Source organism: Perca fluviatilis, chromosome 19, assembly GCF_010015445.1.
Source record: "Perca fluviatilis chromosome 19, GENO_Pfluv_1.0, whole genome shotgun sequence".
In the NCBI taxonomy this organism is placed as follows: domain Eukaryota; kingdom Metazoa; phylum Chordata; class Actinopteri; order Perciformes; family Percidae; genus Perca; species Perca fluviatilis.
In genome coordinates this window covers 19,398,394-19,426,333 of record NC_053130.1, presented here as the reverse complement: position 1 = coordinate 19,426,333, position 27,940 = coordinate 19,398,394, and the positions used below count along the sequence as shown (strand labels likewise).

Genomic DNA, 27,940 nt, shown 5'->3' with positions numbered 1-27,940 from the left:
AAAAGAACATCAGAAAACAAATCTTTCATGATTATCTTTTCATCTTCTCTAGCATCTGGTCCGCCCCCTGCCATGAACTAAAATGTTACTTACTGTCTATTTGTTGTTATGAGTGTTTTTGTGTGAGATTAAACTAAAGGATAAGAGACAGCAGAAGATAAACAATTTAGTTCAATATATACTTTATTGTTAAAAGATGTGCAGGAATACAGATACTGTGAGGAATAAACAACTAATAAATACATGTTAAAAGCTCACTAGAAACATCAAGTCAGGGAACTAAAAAAAACAAGCTCAGGCAATGTGTGGACAAGGACTATCACAATTTTAAATAACACTAGTACCAGACACTTTAGAGGTATAACCACCAAGTCAGAAAAGAAACTCATTAAATGTGTTTGCACACCATTCTGTTAGGGATTTGGAATTACTTATTAAATTGCATTTGACTGTAAAACCAAAATCCATGTCATATCATGCCATGAATACACTGAATTCATTTAGCTTTCGTCAACAAATATAAACCCCTTCACAGATGTAATCATTTCTAAAGATACAAAAACAGCAAACTAATGTATAGAGTAACTTTTAGAAAAGAAAGAGACACAAGGAAGTTCCATTTACAGAAATGCAAAATCATCACAAAGCATTGACATACAGTAGGGGTGAAATGTTACTACTTACTGAAATCCACTACAAAAATGTACATTTCAATTACATTACGCAAAAATTGTGGACATTTGGACAGGAGACAGGACTGATGTGGACATTTGGACAGGAGAGGAGGATTTTGTAAACTGTTCCAGTCTGGACCAGGATGGACTGAGGAAGAGGAGTAAATGCGAGTGCATTGTTGTGCTGTTTGCCACAGTGATATCTTTGATGTGCAAAGATCTCACATTCAAGCCAAGAATAAAAAGAATCGACAAACAATTAATATGGAATTTTGTAATCAGTAATAGTCATCATTTAAAGTTCATAAAATATCAACTGCCATGAATTTTAAAACTACCAACAGTTACTAATCTGCTGTCTTCAGCAAATGCCCCAAATAAAGCATTTGTAGCAGAGTTTAAAAAGTTTGACCAGTCGCACTTGTTTTCAGCAACATCAACGACGCAGACCTACTAATTTCCGGGTTCTCCTTCTCTGTAAACAACATGAAATCAAAGATAGGGTTAACTTTTCCTGCTAGAGCTTTCCGACCATGGTCAGAAAGCACAAGGGACACACTTTGTTTCTCTCACTATGACTCTAGAGTTGCTACTCGCTCCGAAGCTAATTGTCTCACTCTCTCACTTGCTCTGCCACACACTGCCCAAGCATACATACATGACGGCCCTGCTATTCAATTCTTTTTTTTCTGCATTTTCAGGCCTTTAATTTGATAGGACAGGTTAGACATGTAAGGGGAGAGAAAGGGGGAATAACATGCAGCAAAGGGACGCAGGTCAGAACTGAACCTGCGGCCGCTGGGGTGAGGACTAGGCCTCTGTATATGGGTGTGCGCTCCTGGGCTCCAAAGCTGTCAGTAAAGGTGACTGACAGAAGCATTTCAGTGCATTTCAAAAGGGACCTTTGAATGGACCATTTTATTTTGGTCCACCAGGATGCATTCCAAGACATTCATGCAGGTATCATGTTGAATATTCAGAAGTCTGATAGATGACTATGATGTTTGACCTGACATAATTTCCATAGTGCACAGAATCATACATTCAAGCGAATGTACACTGAAGACTGACTGACTGAAGGTGGACATCTGTTCATACACATCTGATGAATTATAAGACTTATTCTCTATAACACCTTCTCTTCTGTTGTATAACCAGTAAACCAATAAATAAATATGAATAAATACTCTGTAATACATATTCTGGCTTCTGAAAGTCATACAGTCAAAATATTACATTCACAATACAATACAAATATCCATGTGCAATTAAATCAATGTAACTTAACCCATATACACAAAATACATAAGGTATGAGGTATTAAATACTAAACATTCAAAAAGTGTCCTTAGAAAGTTTCAGTGAATTACAAGTGATTGCCATGTCCCACTGTGTTCTGGAAGTGAGAAGGTCTTCAGAAATCAGTGGTCAGTTCTCCAAAGCTCCTAATTTGTGTAATTGTGAAACCAAACATGAAACAATCATTTTGAGACATTATCTTCCTTTGTTTTTATAACCAGGTTTAAACATTTTAATGCCTACCTTAATGATGAGTGCGCCAAAAGAACTCCCCACCTGGATTATAAGACTGACACGATCTGATCTGATATGCGTGACACATTGTCCATGTTGTTGACTTGAGTTGACAGGGACTTCCGGCTGTCTGTGCATGCTCTGGGCCTCGTTCTCTGGGCTAGATTCTGACCTTGGCAAGAAAAGGCTGCTTTGAACTCCCCGCGGAACTTCCCTGGTGACAAACAAAAAAAACAGAAAATCCACCCAGAAACCATTCAGTTTGAACCTTTTATACGCCAAAAACAGCATTTTTTTAGTTTCATAAGGGTAATGAACAGGGTTCAAAATTAGCACCATCTACTAGCCAAATGCTGGTAAAATATGCAAGTAGCTGGTAGATTTGCTTTACTCACCATAAAACAATATTACTCTATTGAGTGGCTAGTAAAAATTTAACATTCACTAATTGTTTGGCTGGTGGACGAAAAAGTTCATTTTGAACCCTGCTAATGAACTAACAGCTGAGATGCATTTATTACCTCAGTCATTATCAGGGCAATACAATACCTAAAACAGTTGATTAATGTAAGATTTTTTTGTGATAAATACAACATAATCTTAGATTAATATTTGTATATGCACAACATATTATCAGATGAGGAATTTGAACATTTGAACCAGTGAGCTGTAGTGTTGTGGCCAAACTGTCCACTGGATGGCAGTAATGAAACCACACAACTGATCTAAGTGATGAGGCAGGTTACAGACTTACCGCTGAGGAAATTGTAGATGATGGGATTTGCTGCACTGTTAGCATATATGAGCCAATGTGAGAAAGTGAACCATGCATACACTGTCTCTCTGTCATTTGTTTTCTTGAACGTCCCAAAGACTCTGCAGGTAAAGTATGGCATGTATCAGTTAAAGGTTCATTTTGGATGATTTTAATGCTATACTATCACAGTATTTTAAATCAGGATAACAAGCAACAATTCAGTACTTATACTCTATCAGCCATTATTAAACATGAAACTACTAAGGTGAGCTTCAAATGTAGAAAAAGAAATGCAAACTGTGAGCTTTGGTTTATCACAGCATCTGTATTTGAATGGCTTTTGATCTTTGAAGCAGCACAGATAGATATACATAGAAAGATATTTTTACCTTTTCATGACATTGAGCACGCTGATTGGCAGGTAGCACAAGGCGAAAACAAAGAGCACCACCATCAGCATGCGAGCCGCCTTGCGTCGGGCTCGCACTTGTTTGATCTCAGCACAAACCGTGCTGGTCCTGACCCTCACAGGCTCTCCCAGCCCTGGAGTTGGAGCTGAGCACTGGATGGACCACCACTTCCTCTGCCTTACTGATGTGCTCCCAGGAAGCTGTTAATAAAACATGTGCATATATCAGGCATCCTAAACTTGGCTTTGTAAGAGCTGATGTATCACTTAAAAGAAAAAAAAAAAAGCGCTGGAACACAAACCTGTTGACACCACAGCTTGTGACATATCTGGATATACGCCAGGACCATGAGACATAAGGGTGCAAAATATGTGACAATGAAGAAACAGGTGTGGTACACCTTTGGGTAGATCTCAGCTGTTGAAACAAAAAAAAAAAAAAAAAAAAAAAACATCATCATAATTTGATTGAAATCTCATTTTTCAAACAATGGGGCTTTGACTTCACATAAAAGTAATTAAGAGCAGGCCTCATTTCTAGTCGAAGACTGTGGATTTTGTCTGCAGAAAGACAATATAAAAAACATAATTGCCAAGAACAAAATCATCCTGTAGAGCAGGGGTCATCAACTACATTTGTTCAAGGGCCAGAATTTTTCTAAGCAGACACTCTGGGGGCCGGACTTTGAAATAAAATGTATTTATACCTAATACGCCTATTCTTGTTCGAAATTTTCACTTTCTTACTGAATTAATGCTATATTTCTTTTTACATGTATTAGTGTGAGCAAACTCTTAAAAAACATGGAAACTCCATAATGATAACTGGCTCTTTAACTAGAAAATTATCTCAGACTAGGAGCCAGTTCACTGAGGAGTGATGGTTAGTCTGTGATTATCCCGTTCCCAGTCAGGTGCTGCGTGTTTTAACGCACACATATCCCGACTCAGATGTGTGTGTGTTTTAACGCACACACATCTCGGCTCAGCCGTGTGTGTGGAGCTCGGGCATCGCTGTACAGAATCCCGGCATGTGAATATGTAAATACAGGGGGATGGGTTTTTGCTCTAAATGCTTGAAATGATAAATAACAGAACGCATTGTTTCCTCTTTACATTTTGTGAATTCATGATTATTCTGCGGGCCAGACTAAAAGCTTTGGCGGGTCGGATGTGGCCCACTGGCCGCCAGTTGACGTTCACTGCTAGAGCCTACATCCTATTTTATGTCTAATTTTTCTACAGCTGTCTTCATCATTCTGAAACCAAATCACAACAAATGTTGAGGATGATTCATTTTTGCCACCTAAAGAGAGGCAAAAATGGATGTTACTATTTTTAAGTTGCATAACATACATGTAGGGTAGGAATTTGGCGTAAACAGCATTGCTAATCTTGAAACCGATTTTTGTGATATTATGCTGGAGTAGTTTACGGAATGAATGTTTAGCTGACAAATCTACTATATTTGAATCAATCCCACAATAATATGGGCTTCTCTAATTGCAATACACTTAAAAAGCCTTATTAAAAGCTTAATACATCCTATTATCCTAGAGGTCATAGGTCATTTTATACAGCAGAGGTCAGGTTTCAACAAATGCCTCACTACAATGAAATGGCTATATATGGGCAATAACATCATCACACATGAATACAATTGGACTCATTAAATCCACAAGAGTCTCTCCTGTCCAGTCATACCAAACGTATGCATTTCCAAGACTGTTTATTGACCCCAGTATACAGAGATAAACAAATACACCATTTTAGACGAATATGTGAAAATCACACATTAGTACTGCATGGGGAAAACTGGAAGTTTTTTTTCCCAAACTGCATGGGATTAACATCAATTGGGCATGTCTGTAAAGGGGAGACCCATGGGTACCCATAGAAGCCATTTTTTATTCAGATATCTTGAGGTGAGAGGTCAAGTGGCCCCTTTGACAATGGCCATGAATTTCCTAACCTGACCTAATTTTAGAGAGGACAAGGTTGGTACCCATTGATTCCTTAGGTCATTTAGTTTCATTTGATACCAGTATCTTCACTCTATCTTTAGCCTCTAAAGGACAGTAAAATCAGCCTAAAAGGATTTACGTTATTTTAGAAAATATTCGAGCCTGGAGCACCAGAAATCGATTAATAGACTCAATTGAAGTAGCATTTCCTTAATATGATTGCTCTGAAATGTCCTTGATTAATATCTCAATATTTCTGAAGGCAAAGTCTTGTCTTGGTGTTCTTTATGGATGTGTTTTTTAAGCATTTCCGACAGGACATGACATGACAGAAAATAAGGCTTTTCAAATGCGGAAAAATTAATGTCAAATTCACATTGTCAAAGCCAATCAAATAAAGTATAGGCTGTGCTGTTAACACCATTTAATTCCTATCACAGTTTGATTTTAAGTGTTAAGGGGTCGATGCATTATTTGATAGAAATGATTGTACCTACCAGGTAATGCATTTCAGATAAGGTCATGGTTAAATGTTTGAAATCCACACTATCAAACCAAAATGGTTTACATCTGCTAATAATAACCTCATTTGAGAATGAGAAACTGAAGAGATTGATGCATTATTCTGCAGAGCTAATTGTGTAGCTACCAAGAAAGCATCCAACTATGTTTAACCATGGTTCAGACTAAGAATGTTTTCAGTTAACAAGATATTAAGGTGTCAACAGACAAAAGACACTAAATCCTCTGGGGTTATAATGAAACACCTGAAGGCTTTTGCCGCATATCCAAGAGGCTTCATCAATGTCGAAGGTGGTAGTTAATGATTTATATCTCTGTGTTTTACATCAGTATGTCATGTGTCTTTTTATTTCAGAGGCAGTATTTGACAGTCTTTATTAGAACTGCATGACAGAGCTGTGAACCTGTGTTAACTAAAAAGGTAAAGATGCCAGCAAGTCTGACAGTTGGTTTATCTGAGACGCCACATAATAAAAACTGTGAGCAGCAAAATTGTCAGTGCTATTATACACAAATTGTTATAGATGTAACACTCACAACAACAAAGGAGGAGATGCCAATAATGCATCCACCCAACTCTTAGTAAGAACACTTACTCATAACAAATAGTGATAGATATTGACTGGTGTTACCAGTATATATATTTTTTTAAAATATTTTTTATTTGATTTACTTTGACTTGACAGAGTGAATTTGACACCCGGCATTCTTTTTTTTTTTCTCTAAAAGCTTAATTCTTGAAGTTTATAACTGTCTGCTTAAAAACACAAAAAAGAACACTAAAGTGTTTGCCCTCAGAAATAAGCCTATTGAGATATTAATCAAGGAAATCTTGGACATTTGAGTTAATATAAACAGCCAATAATGCTACTAATGTTACTCAGGTACAAGATAGCTGGGTATGCTAAAATTTGCAACTTATATTAGAACAGATACACAAACTGTTTAATCCATTCCTTACACATTTGCTCTTGTGTTTTAGGTTTTGGAGAGGTGTTTTTTTGTTTTTTTGTCGTTGTTGTAACCAAATGAAGAAGTCGTACACATAGCACTGTATACTGCTACCTATAGGCATGTCGCTACAGTCTTATGAGTAATTAGTTATTTTGTAGCTTGTGCAGCTGAAATTGGCTAGAGACGCTCGGTTGCTATATGACAACAATGGATTTAAGCCGAGTCTTGAGCAGAAAGCAGAGCAGTAGCCTAAAGTTAACGTTAATCAAAACCTAATTTTCATGTATCAAACTGTGAAATATATTTGTGTAATATGTCAATAACTGGGTGAATAGAATCCTAAATGTTACTAAAAATGTTACAAAAATCCATCTTTTCTCCGACTCGTAGTATTGTGTGACAAAAAGAACGCAACAACCCGCGGTTATTTGTTTTTCAACATGGATTACAAGACAAAAAGAATGCACCATAAGTATCGCACTGACAGCCCCATTTACACCATTTCAGCATGTGAAGAACTCTAAAGCGTGACAGGCCTGCTCTGCCAAATTTTCTGTTACAATTCTTTTTTATCATTAAAAAGACTTAACAGGACACTAAATTGCTGCTTTGAGGTATTTCTAAAGGGTACATTTCCAATTAATTTAGTTCCAAAGTATTTCTTTCATTGACCATTTCCTGTCAATAAAGTAAGCAATCAGTGTTTAATAGCTTTCAAATCAATAGCCTGCTCAAATTATTGTAACCTAATCAAGGAGAAGTGATTGAAAGGCTGTTTCTCTTGGCAAGATTCTCCTCCTTTGAGGGCTTTAAGAGACTTATCTTAGCAAGTCATTCATCCTACTTTATTAGTCCTTGTAAACCCTGTAAATGGTGCTCTGCTCTCAGAATGTTGCCATTTGATAATTAAGTATCAAATGGCAGCTAAATGGCATCATACACGAAAACTGATTGTAGCACACCAAATATAATACTCTGTTGAGGGTTGTATCCCTTTGTAAAAAAAACAACAAGAGAAATTGTGACTGAAATTTGTCCTTTTAGTCTTTTATTTAGGTCTCAGTATAACCTGTGCATCTGGCAGACATTTGGCACAATGTTTTGTGTTAAAGAGGGATTTGCGAAAACTAACCTCCCCAATGTTCATCACACACTGTGAACAGGCTGGTCATGTTTGTTAGTTCAGGCAGCAGGCTGCTGCACTCCATCACAATAGCCTGAGGGATCATGATGATGCACGACACAACCCAGATGACAACAATACTCTTGCGAGCCCGCTTGGCTGTGCTCTTAAACATCAGCGGGTGGCAGATAGCATACCAACGGTCTTGGGCAATACAACTCAGTGTCAGGACTGATACAGAAACAGAGATGGTCTGGAGAAGAAAAGAAAGACCAGTTAGATGGAGACAAAACTATTTATTTTAATATGTCAGGACTTCAAAGTCAGAAACCAGAAAATAGACCATTGGCTTCTTATTTAATGGTTTGCAACTGTGACATACAGTAGGAGACATTCACCTGAATTTGATTGCATAGTTTGGGGTGGTTATGGACAAGTAAACATTAATTAAAACATTATTTCAAAAGTTGTAGTTATTGGGGATTTGCTCTAAATCTTCGTATTTGGCAAGTATTTAGCCAGCCCTCTAATAGAACTGTCAGCTGTTTTTCTTTTTCTGTGGTCCACTGGCACTGTAAAGTCCCAGAGTAAGTCTGCAGGGTTGGGGTGTCACAGACAATGTTCTTTGTCTTCTTCCTGAATCTGAATTACACACCTGCCTTGCTCTTAAGGAGACTTTGGGGAAGGCATAGTTGTACCAGATGAAGCAAGATTTCAATTATGGACCTGTGGAATTAGACTATGATGCATGAAAAACTTCCTATTTTGAAGACACTCTCATTCCATGTAAGCATGTTGTGATGGTTGTCTCCAGTGAGTCCTATTGGTTCACATCAGCGGCATAATATTATTGTGGGAGATAAAGCTGTGGGTTCTGGGGGGTTCATGTCCTGTGGGAAATAAACGCTCAGCTCCCTCACTTTGAAATGTTTAGCTTAAGTATGCCAGCAGTGAACTAAATCACCTTTGCTGACTAATTTCCTTTATTTAAAAGGTCTAAAAGTGAGAAAATAAATCCTTGCCTTGTAAAAATAGAAACCACAGGGAGTGGATCATGTTCTTCCAGCATGAACAATAGTTTGGTATTAAGTTACCCATAGATAGAGATGTTATGATATCAGTCTAGGGTCTTTAGAGAAGTGGACAGGGCCAGACGGACACGTCACATGAGGGGGCTTGTTCGTTGATCTGAACCCCTCTTAGGTAGGAAAGCATGCACTCATCCAGGCCAGTTTAGGACTCGCTCTCACGTTAAATGTATCACACAGGGAGAGAAGACCATTAATGTTAGGCCCTAGGTTAGCCTTTAGTAGCTGTGTTTCTTTGTTATACGAACCCAGGTTAGCTTAGAAATGTGACAGAGATCATAGATGAGTTTAATTCTGTTATAGTTTAAAATATAGGCCCTCTTCTGCATAATGCTTTGTGTATGGCTTTTGTTGAACCGTGCAGTGAACCCATTCAGTGTATTGCAGACCTTCAATACAAACTAAGCTTAAGCAGCTTTAAGCTTTCATTCAAGTCTTCCAATATGTTTTTCTTGTGCTGCCTTGAGTCAATTCATCTTGTTTACTACAATATTTAATTAACTGTAAATACAAACCGAAGATTTAAACTGTGTTGCTGCAGTTTCGACAAGTCAACATTCATTCATGACAGTTTCCTCAACCGCTTTTATAATTTCTTTCAGGAATAAATTATGTCATTGGGTGTACAACATTCTCTACTGCAGATGGAGATAGAAGAACAGTTTCACTTCTTTGAGATCATCCCCCCTGAGGCAATATACCACTGCAGCACGGAAAACCTAGCAAAATGTCATATGAAACGTAGGGGGAACTGAAGTAATTCCCAATTGGGAATACATCGGGGACAAAAAGATCCTCATTGATTTATAAAAGCAGCATGAGATGGCCCTTTCCAAATACTGTAGCAGCAGTAGCAAAGCACACAGCAGCAAGCACAGTAAATGTGACCACGAAGGGCTTCAGATAGGCCGCTAATTCAGTGCCATGAGGTGTAAGGTGTGAGGTGTGACGTGGTAAGCCATCAGCCAGCCCAGCAGACCAATTTGTCCCATGTCTGGAATAAATTCAGTGTCTGTAACCCCTGTGGTTTAAAGTTGAATCCATCCAGCATATGATGTTCATCACACCGTACTTTGGTTGAGGTAATCACTTTAATATCGGTGTGTGTATTGAATACAGTAGGATTTGTGCAGGATCGTGTACAATTTTTGGTCCACTCTCTCAATACTAATGTACTGTATACAGTACATCAATGTGGCCTGCAGTGTAATATGAAATGGATAGTTCTTTTTGGCCGATGTGTTGACACAGTGGAGGCTGATGCTGCAATGGAATTTAAAAAGCTAAAGACTTGCCCAAGGCATTGAATCACCATGGAATAACATCAAAGGCCCCATGAGATGTGAAAAAGGTGTCCTCATAAATACAGACACAGAAAATTGTAAGAATAATAGAAAAAGGTCTTTTCTCCTCACCTTTCATAAAGAAGCTAAGCAGAGAATTCAAAAATGGGCAGCATGTCTCTTTTTCTCTCTGGTAGCCGTTTGTTTGCTTTGTTGCTTTGAAACATTCATTCAGTCATGCACACATCTACATTACTGATATTCAATAGTGCTTTATTTATGTGAATAGTTATTTTAATACATTATATTCAGTTTTGGTTCAGAACACAGTGTGTTCTTCATCTTCTTTGTCTGAACCACGAGCCACTTATATTCTTTTTTTTTCTTTTTTTATTATAGAGCGATATTTTTTATACACAGTATACATTCAGATTTAGAATTACATTCAGTGCATTAACGGTTGCCCCACCTAGCCCATTCACCCTGTTTTAGTGAGACCCTGGATCCATATAAGGGAAGGGGGGATTTAAAGCACCACGTACGAAGTGTAACACATAACACATAAACGCGACAGTGACAAACAAAACAGAACAACAGAAGGAAGTGAGACGGGACAATAACAGAACTGACAAGACGGGACTGGACAGGACAGTTGACAAACACCAGAATGTATTATTAATAATTGGGTAGAATGATCTACGATTCATATTTGGGTGATCACACTTTTCTTGTTTGAAGGGAGTTGGAAAAACATGTTATGCATAAGTGTGGATGGTGTTGCTAGTGTGTGTATGTGTGTATAAGTAAAGTGATAACTGTAAGGGAGAAATAATGAAAAGAAAAAAAAAGAAAGAAAGAGAAAAGAAAACAAGAAAAAAAGGAAAAAGGGGGGGTATTACATAATGGAGGAGGGAGGAATATGTCTGGTAATATACACGGCTTGTAATTATATTTTTGTTGAATTTAGAAACTAGAAATGGTGACCAGGTATCTTCAAAGGCTGACATTTGCTTCTTTCTGTGTGCATTGTGTTTTTTCCATTGAGATGTATTCTGAGATTACATTTGTCCAGCAAGAATTCTTAGATTTCCAGTTTTGGAGGACTACTTTTTTAGCGACAGCTAGAGAAATGAACAACGGATTCCTGAATTTTTGCGGGATGTGGATTTCGGAGATATCACCAGACAGAGTGTTGGAGAAGATGGGATTCTGTAGCTCAGGGTGGTGGACAGTGTCTCGCTGACTGTGATCCAGAATGAGTGAACTGGTTGACAGAGCCACATGGCGTGTAGATAATCGTCTGTGCTACCTAAGGTGCATTGTGAACAGATACCTGTTTGCTAGGCCCATTTTGAACATTTTACTTTGGGTGATGTGAGTCCTATGAATGACTTTATATTGTATAAGCTGCAGGTTTGTGTTAGCAGTCATGGAGAAGGTATTCTTACAGATTTATTCCCAGTAATCAGGGGTGGGAGAGAAGGCCAGATCAGCTTCCCACTTGGTTGTTGGGAGTATTATTGTTGTGTTTAGGTTGGTGTAGTAGTTCATGCGGTACGGTAATGATATTATCAGTACTAGTGTAAATACGGTAATGGTATTGAGAATGTATTAGAGTAAATACAGTAATAGTAGGGGCAACTCTCGTCTAGGGGTTTCTGTATCAGTTCTGAACGAGGAAGTAAACAGCACTCACCTTGGCTCCGTGTCTGCGTGTGTTATTATATCTCCACAAATACCACAGTGGCGATGAGGTGACGAAGTTAAAGAATCCACGTCAGTGAAGGATACTGAAGATTTGTTACGAGCAAAACTCCGTGAAAAGGCAACATTCCGCCTGTTTTCTGGTTCGGAACGAACCGAGACTGCTAGCTGCTGAAACTGCTAATGGTGCGTTCTTTTTGTCCACCGAAGTCGATCTACGAGTCGTTTTCCGGAGTTACGAACTGGAAGTTGTAAAAAGAACGCCACGAGGTCGTATATACGACTCGTCAAGTCATCTGAACTCAGAGGACCCCGAGTTCACTTTTCAAAGATGGCTACGACGTGCATCACACGTAGTAAACATTGTGGTTTTCTACAATTTTAAGCACTTTTGTCGTAACCAAATGAAGAAGTCGTACACATAGCGCTGTATACTGCTATCTATAGGCATGTCGCTACAGTCTTATGAGTTAAATGCCGCCTAATTAGTTATTTTGTAGCTTGTGCAGCTGAAATTGGCTAGAGACGCTCGGTTGCTATATGACAACAATGGCTTTAAGCCAAGTCTTGAGCAGAAAGCAGAGCAGTAGCCTAACGTTAACGTTAATCAAAATGTAATTTTCATGTATCAAACTGTGAAATATATTTGTGTAATATGTCAATAACTGGGTGAATAGAATCCTAAATGTTACTAAAAATGTTACAAAAATCCATCTTTTCTCCGACTCGTAGTATTGTGTGACAAAAAGAACGCAACAATCCGTGGTTATTCGTTTTTCGACATGGATGTGACGTCACACTCGAGCTACTAGTCGCGATTACAAGACAAAAAGAACGAACCATAAGCTTGCCATCAGAGATAGGGAAGTAACAGATCCCTGAAAACGCAAGTGCGCCCTCCTGTGGTGAGTGACTGTAACTGCAGAAAGACAAACGGGGAAAAAAAAGAAGAAGGAAAAAAAAAAAAAATCGTCTTGCATGACAGAGCAAACCATAAAAGAAAAACGGAGATTAACAGAAGGAGCCAGAGGAAGGAATGTGCTGGAAGAGGGGAAATTGTAAAGAAATTAAATAAAGAAAACACCTGAAGAGATGGCATTGATAGGAAGTAAGAAAGAAGATTTTGATTCATATTTAGAACGATTTGAAAGATGTCTGTCAGCAAATGAGATCGATGCTGGGAAGAAAGCAGACATGTCTCTGAGTGTCTTGGGTCCCACTGAATATGAACTTGAAAAACTTGATTGCGCCTCAGAAGGTTACAGAAGTGTCATATGACAATATCACACGTGCCCTGTCACTGCATTTCAAGCCTAAGCCCATTTTGATTGCAGAATGATTCCGATTCTACAAAAGACAGCAAAAGCAAGATGAAACAGTGACTGAATACATTCTTGTACTGAAGAAATTAGCAAGCACTTGTCTGTCTTTCGCTTACCAACAACTGCAATTAGATCCAGAGTCAGAGCAGTATCTTACAGTAAACACACACAAAGGCCTCTTCAGATTCCATCGCCTTGCCTATGGAGTTTCCACAGCTCCAGCAGTGTTTCAACACACAATGGATCAAATACTGCATGGAATGGAGAAGGTTGTGTGCTTTATGGATGACATTCTGGTGTCAGCACCTACAAAGGAACAACACCTAGCCATTTTGGATCAAGTGATGGCAAGACTGGAAAAGTATGGTGTGAGAATCAAGCTTTCCAAGTGTGCATTTCCGCAAGACTCAGTGGAGTAGGGTACAGAATAGATGCACAGGGACTGCACCCAACCACAAGCAAGGTTGAGGCCATTGTAAACGCACCAGCTCCCCAGAATGTTACGGAGTTAAGATCATTCTTGGGATTGCTTAATTACTATGGGAAATTTTTGGCAAATCTGTCCACTTTGCTGCACCCACTTCACCAGCTGCTACAAGCTGAAACACCATGGAAATGGTCTCCACAATGTGAAGATGCATTCAAGGGCTGTAAACAGCGTCTCCTGAATAGCAAATGCCTTGCACACTATGATCCAGAGAAGCCTCTCAGGCTTGCTTGTGACACCAGTCCATATGGTGTCGGGGCAGTAATTTCTCATGTGCTTCAATCCGGTGAAGAGCAACCAATTGCTTTTGCATCAAGAACTCTCTCATCTAGTGAGAAGAATTACGCTCAAATTGAGAAAGAAGCATTGAGCATAATTTTCGGTGTCAAGGAGTTCCACAAGTACCTATACGGTAGAAAGTTTGTGTTGTTGACTGACCACAAACCACTGCTGACAATTCTAGGCCCCAAGTGTGCAGTTCCAACTCTTGCTGCACTCTGCATGCAGCGCTGGGCTTTAATCCTGTTGGCGTACGATTATGACATTCAGTACAGACGATCCAGTGACCATGCCAATGCAGATGCATTGTCACGTCTTCCATGCGAGCACAACACTGATAACGTTACAGATGAAGGTGGAGTACTCTGTGTTTCACATGTTGATGAGCTGCCTGTTTCAGCAAAAGACATTGCTGAGGAGACAAGACGTGACCCAATCCTTTCCAAAGTTCTCGATCTGACATTGTCAGGATGGCCAAAGTTTGTGCCTAATCCAGATCTTAAACCGTTCTATCTGAGGAAGGACCAGTTGTCTACAGACCAGGGATGTATTCTCTGGGGGTCAAGGGTCATTATACCACCGAAGTTCAGACGGAGACTGTTGTCTGATGTACATGAGGGACATCCTGGAATAACACAAATGAAGGCATTAGCCCGAAGTTTCCTGTGGTGGCCTGGACTAGATCAAGAGATAGAGAATTTTCTGGGTCAGTGTGCAGTAGCACCCCTCCATCCTTGGTCATGGGCTACTTCACCGTGGGAAAGGATACATGTTGATTTCGCTGAGATCAATAAGCAGCACTACCTGCTGGTAGTAGATGTCTATTCAAAATGGCTAGAAGTTATGCCTACTCAGCAGAAAACAGCGGAGAAGAACCCTCAGAACCCTATTTGCATCATATGGCCTACCAAAGGTGTTGGTGTTAGATAATGGGCCTCCATTTACATCAGCTGAGTTTGAGAAGTTTCTCAAGAATAATGGAGTCCGCCATGTGCTATCACCACCCTACCATCCTGCATCCAATGGAGCAGTTTAGCGAGCTGTGCAGACATTCAAGAAAGCCTGGACTCGACTGGAAGTTCACTCTGTGTCGCCTCAGCAATGGCTTGCTCGGTTCCTTTTCACATACAGAAACACTCCTCACACAGTCACTGAGCGCACCCCAGCTGAAATGTTCCTAAAGAGACAACCACGTACTCGCCTGTCATTATTGAAGCCAGACATGTCAGAAGTAGTGCTCAAGCATCAGCTACAGCAGAAAAAGGCTCATGACAAGCGGGCAAAGCCACTCCGGACATTTAAACTGGGGGGGAGGGTGTTAGTTCGGGATTTCAGACATCCAAAGAAGCTGTGGATTCCAGGAACGATTCTGCAACGAAGTGGACCTCTGACCTATGTGGTACAAGTTGGTCATTGTCGAGTCAAGGTGCAATGTGGATCACCTGCGTGCATCCAAGGCTTCATATTCAACAAGCAGAAGGGATGACGAGGATTTCTTGGAGTACTCAACAGGCTGTGAAGATCCAGCAGAAAGTACAGAGCCAGAAAATGTTGCTGCTGGTCCATCTCAGGAAGTGCAACAAGAGCGCCGCTATCCAGAAAGGCAGCGGACAGCACCAACTAGACTGAGGGCCCTATCTTGCACCCAGCGCAATTGCCTTTGTACACTGACGCATGTATCATTCCTATTTTGCACCCGACGCACAGGGGACTTTTCCCTCCACAGACGCACGTCGGTAAATTAGGGAATGTATTTGCGCTCCCGGGGGCGGTTCAGCGAAAAGAGGAGGCGTGTTCAGGCGCACACGTTCCCTAGTGCTATTTTGCAGTTTCAGAAAACAATTCCGCCACTGACCAGGAAAAACCTGGTCTAAAGTCAGTGGTGCCACTCTAAAGTCAGTAGCGCGTTATTCAGATGCTAATTTAGGGGCGCATGCTTGGCCATAATGTAGCGTGTGCACAACGCGCATACACTTCTCTCATCTAAACGGACGCAGCAGTTCCCATTTTTGCAAACCATACATAATTACAAAGGAAAATATTACTGAAAATGCGCTTCACGTGTTTGGATAGGTCAGGAGGCACTTTACAGTACAGTCCTCAAAAAGTCGCAGCATTCTTTGCGGCTTGTTGTGATTTACACAACATTTCCATGAATCATGGATGTGTTCATGACATAAATGAGGAAATATTAGAGGACTTAAGGAGACGTGATGTTGAACTACGGCGGGATCTGGTCCGGGAGTAATGCGCGATGTGCTCCTGGTGGAGCGGGTGGACGGAGATGGAGTGGGGGGAAGAGGAAGGGGCACAACAGGTGCAGGTGGTGCGTTTGTAGGCCCATGCTCCATGGCTGCAGCAATCCTCTCCAGACTTGAGGAGATGTGCCCGAGAGGCTGCAGCAACATCGCCACCCGGCTAAGATGGGATTTTATTACTTTGCCGCATCCCGACAGCTCCTGCTGGCGTGCGCCAGGCAAATCCGCCGTCATAATAGCAATCCGTCATGGAACAAGCACGCCTGCTCTTAAAGGGAATGTGAGATGACGCTCTGATTGGTTTATTGCACGTTACGCCCAAACCACACCTAGCTACTTCAGACCAACCCATTTTAGATTTGCATCGGGCGCAAGAGTCATTATCCCGCCGGTATAATAGCAACAGCGCCTGAGATCCGCCCACAAAGCTACTTGCGTTTTGCGTTTCATACTTGCATTTCAGATCGTTAAAATAGCCCTGAATCTCTAAGTGTTCATGTAGAGATGAGTTATGAATACATTATTCATGTTCAGGTGCTTACTGCTATGTTAAGGAAGTTGTATATGTGCAACACATTCTCACACCCAACTCGTAAAATAAGGACGTTCAGTCAGGAGCCTTTCTCGTTCTTATTTGACGTTAAAAGTCTCCTTTAGCGTCTCATGTAAACGTGCTTGGTCGCCACTATTGCCGTCCCTTTTTCGGAGAAAAACAACGGGGAAAGGACGCCTCAAAAGCCGGGAAACACACCGCGGGTGAAGCGCGACAATAACGGAATCGCGGAGGTTAGGTTTAGGAGAAAAACAACGGGGAAAGGACACCTCAAAAGCCGGGAAACACACCGCGGGTGAAGCGCGACAATAACGGAATCGCGGAGGTTGGGTTGCGACAATAACGGAATCGCGGAGGTTGGGTTTAGGAGAAAAACAACGGGGAAAGGACGCCTCAAAAGCCGGGAAACACACGCCGTAGACGGGGGAAACAAAAGAAAAACAACGGGGAAAGGACGCCTCAAAAGCCGGGAAACACACGCCGGAGACGGGGAAACAAAACGCCATAGACCGGGGAAACAAAAGAAAAACAACGGGGAAAGGACGCCTCAAAAGCCTGGAAACACACGCCGGAGACGGGGAAACAAAATGCCACACGCGGGGCACGAACCCAAGTCTCCTGAGTGAAAGCCCAGTGTTTTACCCATCCGCCACCCTTACATACCACTCGCTAAGTCTCATCCAAGTGCGGCTCTTCCCAGTACGTTACACAAATACGCCGAAGGGTGCCTTTTTCGTCGCATCAGACGCTGAAGGACACTGACCAAACGTACTTATTTTACGAGTTCGGAATGAGAACGGGTTGATATGTGGTATAAATTTAGCACTGCATATTACAAGAATAGCAATAACAGTTCAGTTATTTAGTCTTCTTGTCATAGGTTAAAATCTAGGGGGGAGTTCATGCGGTACGGTAATGATATTATCAGTACTAGTGTAAATACGGTAATGGTATTGAGAATGTATTAGAGTAAATACGGTAATAGTAGGGGCAACTCTCGTCTTGGGGTTTCTGTATCAGTTCTGAATGAGGAAGTAAACAGCACTCACCTTGGCTCCGTGTCTGCGTGTGTTATTATATCTCTGCAAATACTACAGTTGGAAATCATTGTATATAGCCGGGAGGTTAGTTTTTTGAAGTTATTAATTTTCATAAGTTCTTCTGTGAGCTGAGAGGGTTGTAACGTGTTATTGGTGATTCCGATTTTATCTTTTATTTTAAGTCTTAAGTTGTTGATATTGAAAGAACTGTTCTCTCCCAACCCCATATTTATCTGTGAGTGTGTTAAATGACATGAAATGGTTGTTCTCAAATAGGTGGTGAAGGTGTGTGATTCCTTTTTGTGCCCATATGGAGAAGTAAGAAGGTTTGTTCTGTAACATGAACACTGGATTGTGCCAGAGTGGGGTGAACTTGTTTAATTCTAGTGATGATTTTGTGATTTGGTTTGTTTTCCACCAAGCTGTCAGAGTTGAATAGATGGTAACGTGTTGGCAGAAGTTGGATTTCTTGATTGATTGTGAGAGGAAGGGGAGATCTGCAATTGGGATGTTTGTACATTGGTTTTGTTCCAGTTCCAGCCACGGGTAATTGTGCTTATGTATATTGTGTTGTACGTTGGCTAACTGAATTCCTTTGATTATGCTGTTTTGTCGTATTGCTGCTGCGAGTGGTTCAAAGAAAATGGCAAATGACAGTCATATTCATAAACATGTCTTTATGGTTCAGATCAGGTCAAGATTTCAAATAGCCTGTTTGAATAAGTTGATCTCTTACCTGCAGATAAGGCACAATTTTGCAAAGAGTCTTTCCAAAGAACCATGTCTCTGTGATGTCTACCACGAGACTTGCAGGCAGGCAGATGATGGTAACCAAGACATCGGCAAAGGAGAGATTTACTATGAAGTAGTTGGTCACGGTGCGCATGTGACGGTTTTTCAACACTGCAAAGCAAACTGAAAATGATGCACAATCAAAGACCGCCCAATAAAGGCTCATATTTATCGCATGAGGCTATTTAATGTTAATCACCAACTGTCTTGAAGGCATGTTGTCAATCACAGAATTTGAATTAAAAATCAAGGTTATTCTTGTTTACGTCTTTGTTCCTGTTGGCAAAATAAGAATTAATCAGAAATTTGCATAAGGACATTTAAATGTGAATGTGTTAGTATGACATTGCATGCTGAGACTGTCATAGTACAGTGTTCTCTCATTTGGCAAGGTGAATTATCAACATTGTTCAGCTGCTTTACATGTCTTACATGTCCCAGAATTGGCAGATAAACATATCGGTTTTAAAGTCACATCATTTTATATCTACATCAGACCATTGTCTTGATGCAATATATAATATGCGACAAATGTAATCATTACAAATAAACAATTCCTTTGATTTTTAAAATAAAAAAAAACAACTAAAATAAACATAACAAAACATAATTGTGTCTTTTAAAGAGACAGTGCCTTGAATATTAGCTGCCTAGTTTCTCACTGTTTCTTTGCCTGGTGAAGCACACAGCTTGTTAGTAAATTTAAAAGTTATATACAGTCAATTTAAAAAGAAGATTAAGGGACATTAACATTCATGTAACATTATTCAAGCAATTAAACTTGTAACGACAACAACAATTTCTCCACATTTTTTAACATTACATGCAGTATAATCTGTATCTACTGCCTTATGGTTTGACCTTTGCAGCACATAAAATGTAAAATGTTTATGTACTGTGTATCATTTATTAGAAAATAACATATTTGGTATGTGCTTGTCTGCCCATCACACATTTGTAGCTTGTAGTCTGTAGTTAGTCTGTCCTGTCATACTGTCTGGTTAAAAAAAAAATCTAAATGTCCAGCGTAGCAGTTAATCATGTATTGCTTTTGTAATATATGAAGCATCAATAATTAATAATTGTTTCCGACCCTCCCTGCTATAAAAAGAAACTACAGAACTACAACAAAGTACGACAGTCAGACAGTTGTAAGCAAGAGAGAAAAAAGTAACTGTAAAAGCATTTTGCTTTCTTTTGTTTGGCAGTGTGTTCTGTAATTTCTTAAGACAGCAAAGTAGCCTCCATCACTTTCTTTTAACTGCAAAAACCATATTGTGAACATGAGTACATAATGTGTAAACGTAGCGTGCAACTGGGGCACAACTGTTTTTCCTGTGATTCTTGAGTAATTCATATTCATTCACACATGGTGTAACCTGTCTGCAATATGAATGTATAAAATGACAGAGAGAATTTGGATGGTGTGTGGGAAAAGTTTCTCTACACAAAAATGCTTCTGAGAAGTATTTTTATTTGAATTATTTTAGGTGGTTTTGCTATAAAAAGTTGACTCAGATACCTATGTGTACTGTCAATAGACAGATAGAAGAGGCCTTCTTTGGGTAAATAAGCCTTCTACCCATAATTCAGTTTATCCATTGTCTAATATTAATCTGCTACCTGACTGTCAGTGGACTCTTTAGTCGGCTCCTTTGTATTTTTCTGTGCACTGTAGATTAATTGGTGTTGATTGACTGGTGTCAGATTTACGTGTTTGAAGTGTTTTCTTATGTTCACTATTTATTTTTTAAGCCCCATATGTGATATAATCACTTTAAAATGCAGACGTAATACTGCAGCAGATTATACAAGAAAAAAAAAAAATAATAATAATAATACACTGTGACTGTAACTACGCACAATGTCAAAGATAGGATGCATTCAAGTGAAATTATATTTTTAAGCATATCTGATCAGCTGGGGATATCAGAAGCTGCTACAATAACAATACAGATGTAAAGTTACTAAAACCAAAAAGAGTAATATTCATAACATCTCCTGCAGTATAAATAAACATTCTGGCTGCATGCTCTTCTTTTGTGCATCAACAGTTACGGTAAGCTACTGAAGTTGGATGTTTTTTTTTTCTGTTGGGAGAAAGACATGAGTAAGCTCCTTTTCATCCACTGCGTCTCGGTTACAGCTCCCCATGCTGCCACAGGAACCAAGCTGCTACAGAGACACACCTAGACCACATCTCATCTTTAAAACCGCACATGAAAGAACACATTAATCCCTGGAGGATGGTTGGATCCACATTAATGCAAGCTAAGGCACTATTGGGACTATTATGTATTTTGTGAAAAACATTGGAATAGAAAGTAGGAAAAAGTAACTTTCATAAATACACATACAAATATCTGCAAGAAAAACAAAAAATATGAATGAGACAGTTCTACAACTTGAACGTTCCTCCCTAAAAATGTTTGGTTAACATAGCTATAATTTACTGTCTGTGTCTGTGTCTCTGTCCCTTAAGTTTTTAATCACAAAACTTAATGTTTTTATCATCTTAGAAACATTTCAAAAATACGATCCATCGTAACTTTTAAAGACACAGAGACCATTTGATATGCCTTGATCTCATCACGCCTGAATTATTGCAACAGCCTCTTTACTTGCTTGAACTAAAAATCTATGAATTGACTCCAGACTGTACAAAAGTCAGCTGCCAGGCTTTTAACCAGAACCAAGAGACGTGATTCATACCACTCCCGTTTTAGCCTCTTTACACTGGCTCCCAGTATGTTTTAGAATTTCAAGATTTTACTGATCACTTTTAAGGCTCTTAAGGCCTCACACCCTTGACCCTGACCTCCTGGTACCATACAAGCCAGTACGGACTTTGAGATCCTCAGGCAGAGGTCTTTTGTCTGAAACCTAAATGGGACAATGTTTGCATACATATATATATATATATATATATATATATAATATTATTTTTTATTATGTCAATGACCACAATTTAGAGTCAATTAAGCCTGCTTTTCTAATAGGCCTGTCTGTAATAACTTCTGAGTGAACTCTTTCTAAAGTTGTTTCTGCAGTCGATTGCACAAGAACTTCTTCCTATTTCCACATCTCATTAATAACCTTTGTAGAAGCAACATAAGGGCAAGACTTCTTATACAGCATACACAAGAAAAATACAGTTTTTTCTTCCTGTAAAGTGCAAAGCGTTTTATCCTGAACTCTGTGTGCACAAAAGGTTTTTTGGTTTGTTTTGTTTTCCCCTATAATCAACTTGCAGGTCTGCCAAGCTAACTACCGCTAAATCAGCAGTGAAGTGTGTCGATATCTGAGTGTTTTGTATCACCATCACCAACCACTGCTCTTTCTGCTGCCAAACACTCAAATAAAACAGAGCTGAGGCCCGTCAATACCCGTCAAAACACCTCTTCTTTTTAGTCCTCTACCTCTGCCATAATGGATGATTCGAGGCTCCTCAATGATTAGTCTTTGTCTTTGTCCTGCCTATTGTTGGCCCCTTTAATCAATCCTCTCTCAATTAGGTTAGTTAGGTCCTGACACAGCATCCTGTTTCAAATCAGGTCAAACCATTGTGGAATATTTCAATTTTAAAGCCATTTGATTTCAGGTCAAGGACAAGCAGAGTGCAAAGAGTGCACACCCAAAAACCTTTTACAGGAGCTGATTCAAAAACTATAAGCACATTCTGGTCTGACTTTGTTGTTTTTTTCATTTGAAAAGCCTAATAAATTTTTCTATCTAAATCTAAATATTATTCTATTAAAATAATTTTGCAGCACCTGGTACAGCGATCGGTACAATTGGTACAATTGTCCAGGACCATCATTGAGCAATAAAATTCCGACTGACAGTATATCTTACTGCATATCAATGTGTAAACAAACTCTGAAAAGGTAGTAGAAAAAGGCCAATACCAATTCCTGACATAAGTCATTAATCAAAGTTTCTGACAAATGTTTCACCAGTATTAACAAAAACATTTGTCCACAATGCATCTCAACTTTTCTCATCTTGTTTTTCTAAGAAGAGACAATTTTATTTGAAATAAAAATCACTCTCTATCTCTAGTTGGCCTGAGGTACCTCACAAGGGTTTTGGACAATCAGGCTAACAGTTAAATATGTTAATTTAGGTCAATTTGTGGATAATTATCAATCAAAAATGTGGATAATTATCAATTAAAAATGATAGATTCTGCACACCACAGTGCTGCTGCCATTACAGCTCCATTATGCAGCGTTTTTGATGGTCACATTAAATTAAATGACTCCCTGAAACATGAACGGGTTGCTTATTCAGCACATTTAACTGAGGAACTTGGGTTAAACAACTACATATTGCTTGTACTTGTATATCTGTTTTTGTAATATTTTCACATTTTTCACTTAAGCATCTCATCATCACATTTTGGTCCTTTGAATTTGGAGGTGTTACTGAATAACACTGAATTCCAGTGACACCAGTATATTATTGCTTATATTTATTACTTATGAAGCTCAGAGCAAATTCTTTCAGGAAGACGTCATTGACCCAATCACTACTCTTTCTTCTTAAATAAAATCAGCTGTTTAGAAGTGACGCTTTCAATTAAACCAATCAGACTTGGCCACGAAATTAAAGGGCCAATCACAGCCTTACAACTTTGCTTTAAATCTGTTCTCTCCCTGTGCTGTCAGCTGTCGTTTCAGGCAAAGCGCTCGACCCTCCTCCTCCCCTGCCGCCTCCGGTCATTGTGTTTCTCCCGGCTGACCGATCCGTTGCCTCTTCGTTCTGGTCTCCGGTCTCCTTCTCCACCGCCACCAGTGTCTAGGCTCCATCGGGGGTTATGTTCCTGTTCTCTACCCTTTTAAAAATATCATTAATTTGATGGAGTCTAATCTCCAAAAGACTTTGTACATTTTATCATGCAGTTGTACAATAAATATTTTTGCATGAATTTGCAAACAAATTCTTTCCTGATTGAAATCATAGTTTTAATAATACTAGTTTTCTTCATGAGTACACAGCTGTTAGGAGTTCATTTCTTTACTATACCCATTTAGGGTAGGTTACTTTACATTTTTGAAAATGTTATTACCTGGGCCTTATTTCCTATTTTTTTAATATCAATTTGTTGTATTATATTTTAGTAATTTGATTGATTATTTCACTATTCTGCTTTTTTGGTAAAAATGTTTGGTATTATATATTAAGCTCATTTCAACTCAGGAATCCAAATTGTTTTCTCATATTATATGTTCTGCTCACTCCGCTCTTGATATTTCCATGTTGGATGTAATTGGCTGTTTGTTACAAACTATTTATTGTTCATGTGAACATGATAATCTGCCTTGTGTGACTGGTTATTCCAAATCATGTTAGGTTTAGTGAAGCCAGATAACAAGCTGATAGCTTGCTTGTGTCGTTATAGGATATAGGAATGACTTTCTTTAGTTATGTTTTACACACCAGGTTTTGCTTTAATCGTAAATACTCAAATTTCTTTCTATACGGAGATTTGCCTTTCAAAATAACAAAATAATATATTTTAAAAATAATATGAATTATTATACATCAGTCATGTTTACTAGCACACATTAGCATGCAAAAGTGGGTCATTTGGGAATCAGTTATTATTTTAAAATGCTGTTTCATTTCAACAAAAAATGAAATCCTCACTAAGCGAGCCAGATCTAAGATGTTGGCACACACACACAAAGAATGATCTGGTCTGTAATGAACTGATCACTATTTAGTAAATAATTGGCTTTTAATCCACTTAAGACTTTTGTAGGTCTGCTGTGGCCCACAGAAACAGTTATGTGCACCTACAACAAAGACATAACCCCTCTTTGATCTCCTGTTATTGTGGTCATAATTAAATGAATGCAGTACTAAACCCAAAGGCATGCATCTGATGCTGTGCTGCTGGCTGAACAAGGTGTCCGTCTATAAAGCCTGTAGCAAAAGGCAGTTTTAGTAGTATACCATGAACTGAAAAATAAATAATTCACTGTTTGTTTGTCTCTTTGTTAGGGGCTCACCAGAGGTGCAGATACCAGTAGCTTTTGCTGCCCTGACACAGTCAAGACACTGTGGGTAATGGTATGTACTTTTTGTGTGGCAGCCTTTATGTCCAAGACAAATTTGCCTACAAATAAAGTCATTTTGAATCTTAAAGCTACATTGTGTAAGAATTACCCATTAGCAGCAGCTGTGAGTCGAAAACGTGAAAGGCGGAGCAGTATAGCCTGTATGTCCCTTACCGGCTAACGTATTTCAAGATGGTGCATCATTATGGAGCGTCTACCCCATATGTCAATGGTCTACCCCAGTTCATGCAAGCGCAAATGTAAAATTCCAAGCTAATAGGAATACTTGAAATTGATGGTGGTGGTCAATATTCATGAAAAAGGACAAGTTTGTGAAGGGCAATACAGATTTTGATAATGAACAACTACAAAGCTTACACACTGGGGCTTTAAACAGCCCGGTCTCATGGAAGTTCGTGTAAATGTGACGTTATTTGAATCTATTGATACGTGTTCACGGAGACGTTTTTGTCGTTTTTTACGTGGTGGACAACACGAAAATGTGAACTAATGTATTTCAATGGGAAGCATATTTCGTGGCCACAGCACGAAATTGTAGGGAGTAATATAAAAAGCCGAAAATCCGCGTAGGGAGGTTGGTCGGGGTGGTGGATGGGTCAAACAACACAGGACTTTCACCCGGGATCGCGTCCCGTTTGCGGCGCTTTGTTTCCCGGGGATGGCGTCCCTGCGTGTGGCGTTTTGTCCCGCGTGTTACTGTGGCGCGTCTCCCGGAGTTTAAGGCGCCCTTTCCCCGTAAGTTTTTTCCTAAACCCAACCTCCGCCATCCCGTTTTTGTGGGGCGTCCCCAGCGGGCCGCCTCGCGGGCCGTCTCGCGGGCGCCTCCCGGCTTATGGAGCGTCATTTTCGGCCGCCTCCCGGCAGGTCCCCGGCAGGTCCCCAGCGGGCCGCCTCGCGGGCGCCTCCCGGCTTATGGAGCGTACTTTCCCCGAGAAAATAATGTGACATTTACACGTAAAAAATAACGTGACAGTTACACGTAAAAAATAACGTTACAGTTACACGTAAAAAACGAGAAAAACGTCTCTGTGAACACGTATCAATAGATTAAGAATAACGTGTACATTTACACGAACTGCCGTGAGACTGGGTTGCTTTAAATCAATAGAAAACAAAGTCTGGGGCACAAATTTACAAAGAAATGGAAGCTAAGATGTTTTTATAGACCTTGAGTGTTGCTATTTACAAATGTTTTCATTGTGCTTCCTCATCTAATGGAGACAACTGTAATGAGAACCTGTCAGCTGTGGCTCTGACACTTATGGCCCGGCTGATGAAGCATGCCAGGACTCGCCCAATATCCCCTGCAGTTGTTGGAAAAACCATTGCAAATTTCACTGTAAAATAAAAATAGGAGTTAGATTGCGGGACAATCTCTGCATGGAGTATAATATATGTAGTTAGGCATATTTAGGTTGTCTTTTTATGTGGGCGAGAGAAGACAAACTGGTGTATTTGCTGCCCATTTGTGGTGTTCACATCTTTCAATTTTATAAAATACAGTACAAGCCTGGTGCAATGTGTGCTTTAAGGGCCAAATGAAGAATGTGTCACCTGCTGACCTTACAAAGTCAATATCAAATGTTGAATGATTAGTTTTGTGATCAATATTAGTGTCTGATTACTGCAACCCCAACATTGTCTGCATGTCTTGTTATGGCACTACTCATGAATGGACTGGTGTTCTTTATATAATATCATTTACCTTCTGAGCAGTTACTCTGTTCACAGTGACAGAAGGTCTTAAAATATGTAAAATCATTAATTCATTTTACTTTTAGTTTTATTTGGACTGGAAGGTGTCATCCAAAGTTTGCTTAACTCTGAATAATGGGGCTAAATTATGCACAAGAAATTACATTTTGGTAAAACATAAAAATTGGTCCGGTTTGGTTTGCAGGGACAGCAATTATGACCAAAATGTGTTTTTGATTTTTTTTAAATGTTCCAGAGAAAAAATAGCTTCAGATAAACAAAGAGGGAGGACGACTCCTACAGTGAGATGAACAGCAGGCATTCGCACAAAACGCCATTAGGAGTTGAGATTGAGATGGATCAAACTGAGTAGGTTGTGACATTGGAACTTTTGCTGGGCACCACCAGTGGACTCCCTCACTGGTACAAAAAAAAACATCTTGCCAAAAATATCACAGCAGTTTCCAAATAAATTGCCCCCATATGAATCAGTGGCAATAAAAGTCAGAGAAGCAGCTGCAAGGTCACTTTGAGTCCCCTTTATGTTAAATTCTAATTGCTCCTGCTCACAACAATTTCCTCATATTCTGAGTCTGCATTGATTAATTGTCAATGGATTTCTCAAATACGCCTGAAAACCATAAACGGCAACGAAACAGCCCTAGAGATGGATGGATAACAGATGAATGACAGTATTGTGAATTAAGACGTCAATCTGTGTGTGCAAAAGGCTTGTTTACCTCATTCTTGCATTGAGAGCAAATTATTCCCGCTCACAGTGTAAAACAATGACATCATGTACACAATCTGTATTTTTAAACACATCTGTGGGGGTCCAATTCTGAACATGTCGATCTGCACTGAGAGACGCGCTCGGACTTATCATCCTTCTCCATCAGCAGCTGCGATTTCACTGAACATCAAAAGATAAACTGGAGTATTTTATATTTTGAATCACTGTGGCAAAGCTTTCTTTTCCTTATAGCAATATGCTCATTCACATTATCAAGAAGTTGCCTTACTTTTGCCGGACTAATTAATCTACGCATGAATGGAAAAAGACAAAAAAAAAAAAAAAAAGGCAATATATCAAAACTTACCCAGCGAGTTTCCAATGAGTGAGACGAAGAACACAATAATGTAAGCCACAATGAGAACCCATTCATACTGCTTGGGGTGTAAGTACTCTCTCCAGATGTATCTCAGAAGTTCGTCCTCATCCACAGGGTGCAGATGTAACTCCGTGCTGTTGGCCACATGTGCCGAGGATAAACAATCCTCGCAATCCAAATTCCCAGTGATCTCAGACATCCTCCGAGGTGTTTATGTGGCGCTTGTATTCCTGCTGTTAGTCTGCACTGACCTCAGGTTGTAGAGCCGCACACTGCCACTGTAGTTCGATAACAGCGCGCTTCAC

The 27,940-nt window shown here is 39.6% G+C and overlaps 1 protein-coding gene across 2 annotated transcripts; it reads right to left on the bottom strand.

Annotated features, from left to right (window-relative positions):
- Window positions 1–129: 129 nt before the first annotated feature.
- hcrtr2 (hypocretin (orexin) receptor 2) lies at window positions 130–27,940 on the bottom strand. 2 transcript variants are annotated; one of them, XM_039784866.1, is made up of 8 exons: window positions 27,624–27,940; window positions 18,687–18,865; window positions 7,946–8,189; window positions 3,676–3,791; window positions 3,354–3,574; window positions 2,962–3,083; window positions 2,217–2,421; window positions 130–2,119 (listed from the first exon to the last, which is right to left on the bottom strand). In XM_039784866.1, exons 1-7 carry the CDS (start codon window positions 27,832–27,834, stop codon window positions 2,255–2,257), a joined length of 1,260 nt encoding a protein of 419 aa, XP_039640800.1. In that variant the 5' UTR covers window positions 27,835–27,940; the 3' UTR covers window positions 130–2,119; window positions 2,217–2,254. The 2 variants fall into 2 exon arrangements, with proteins under 2 accessions (XP_039640800.1, XP_039640799.1); XM_039784865.1 differs by having other exon boundaries at window positions 130–2,421.

Excerpts from the sequence above, each read along its gene's own strand:
- hcrtr2 (XM_039784865.1), bottom strand. The coding sequence starts at position 27,834 with ATGTCTGAGATCACTGGGAATTTGGATTGCGAGGATTGTTTATCCTCG. Across the intron at positions 3,575-3,675 it reads ACAAGCTGTGGTGTCAACAG|CTTCCTGGGAGCACATCAGT; the intron begins GTTTGTGTTCCA and ends TTTTATTAACAG. Across the intron at positions 2,422-2,961 it reads CATCTACAATTTCCTCAGCG|GGAAGTTCCGCGGGGAGTTC; the intron begins GTAAGTCTGTAA and ends GTTTGTCACCAG.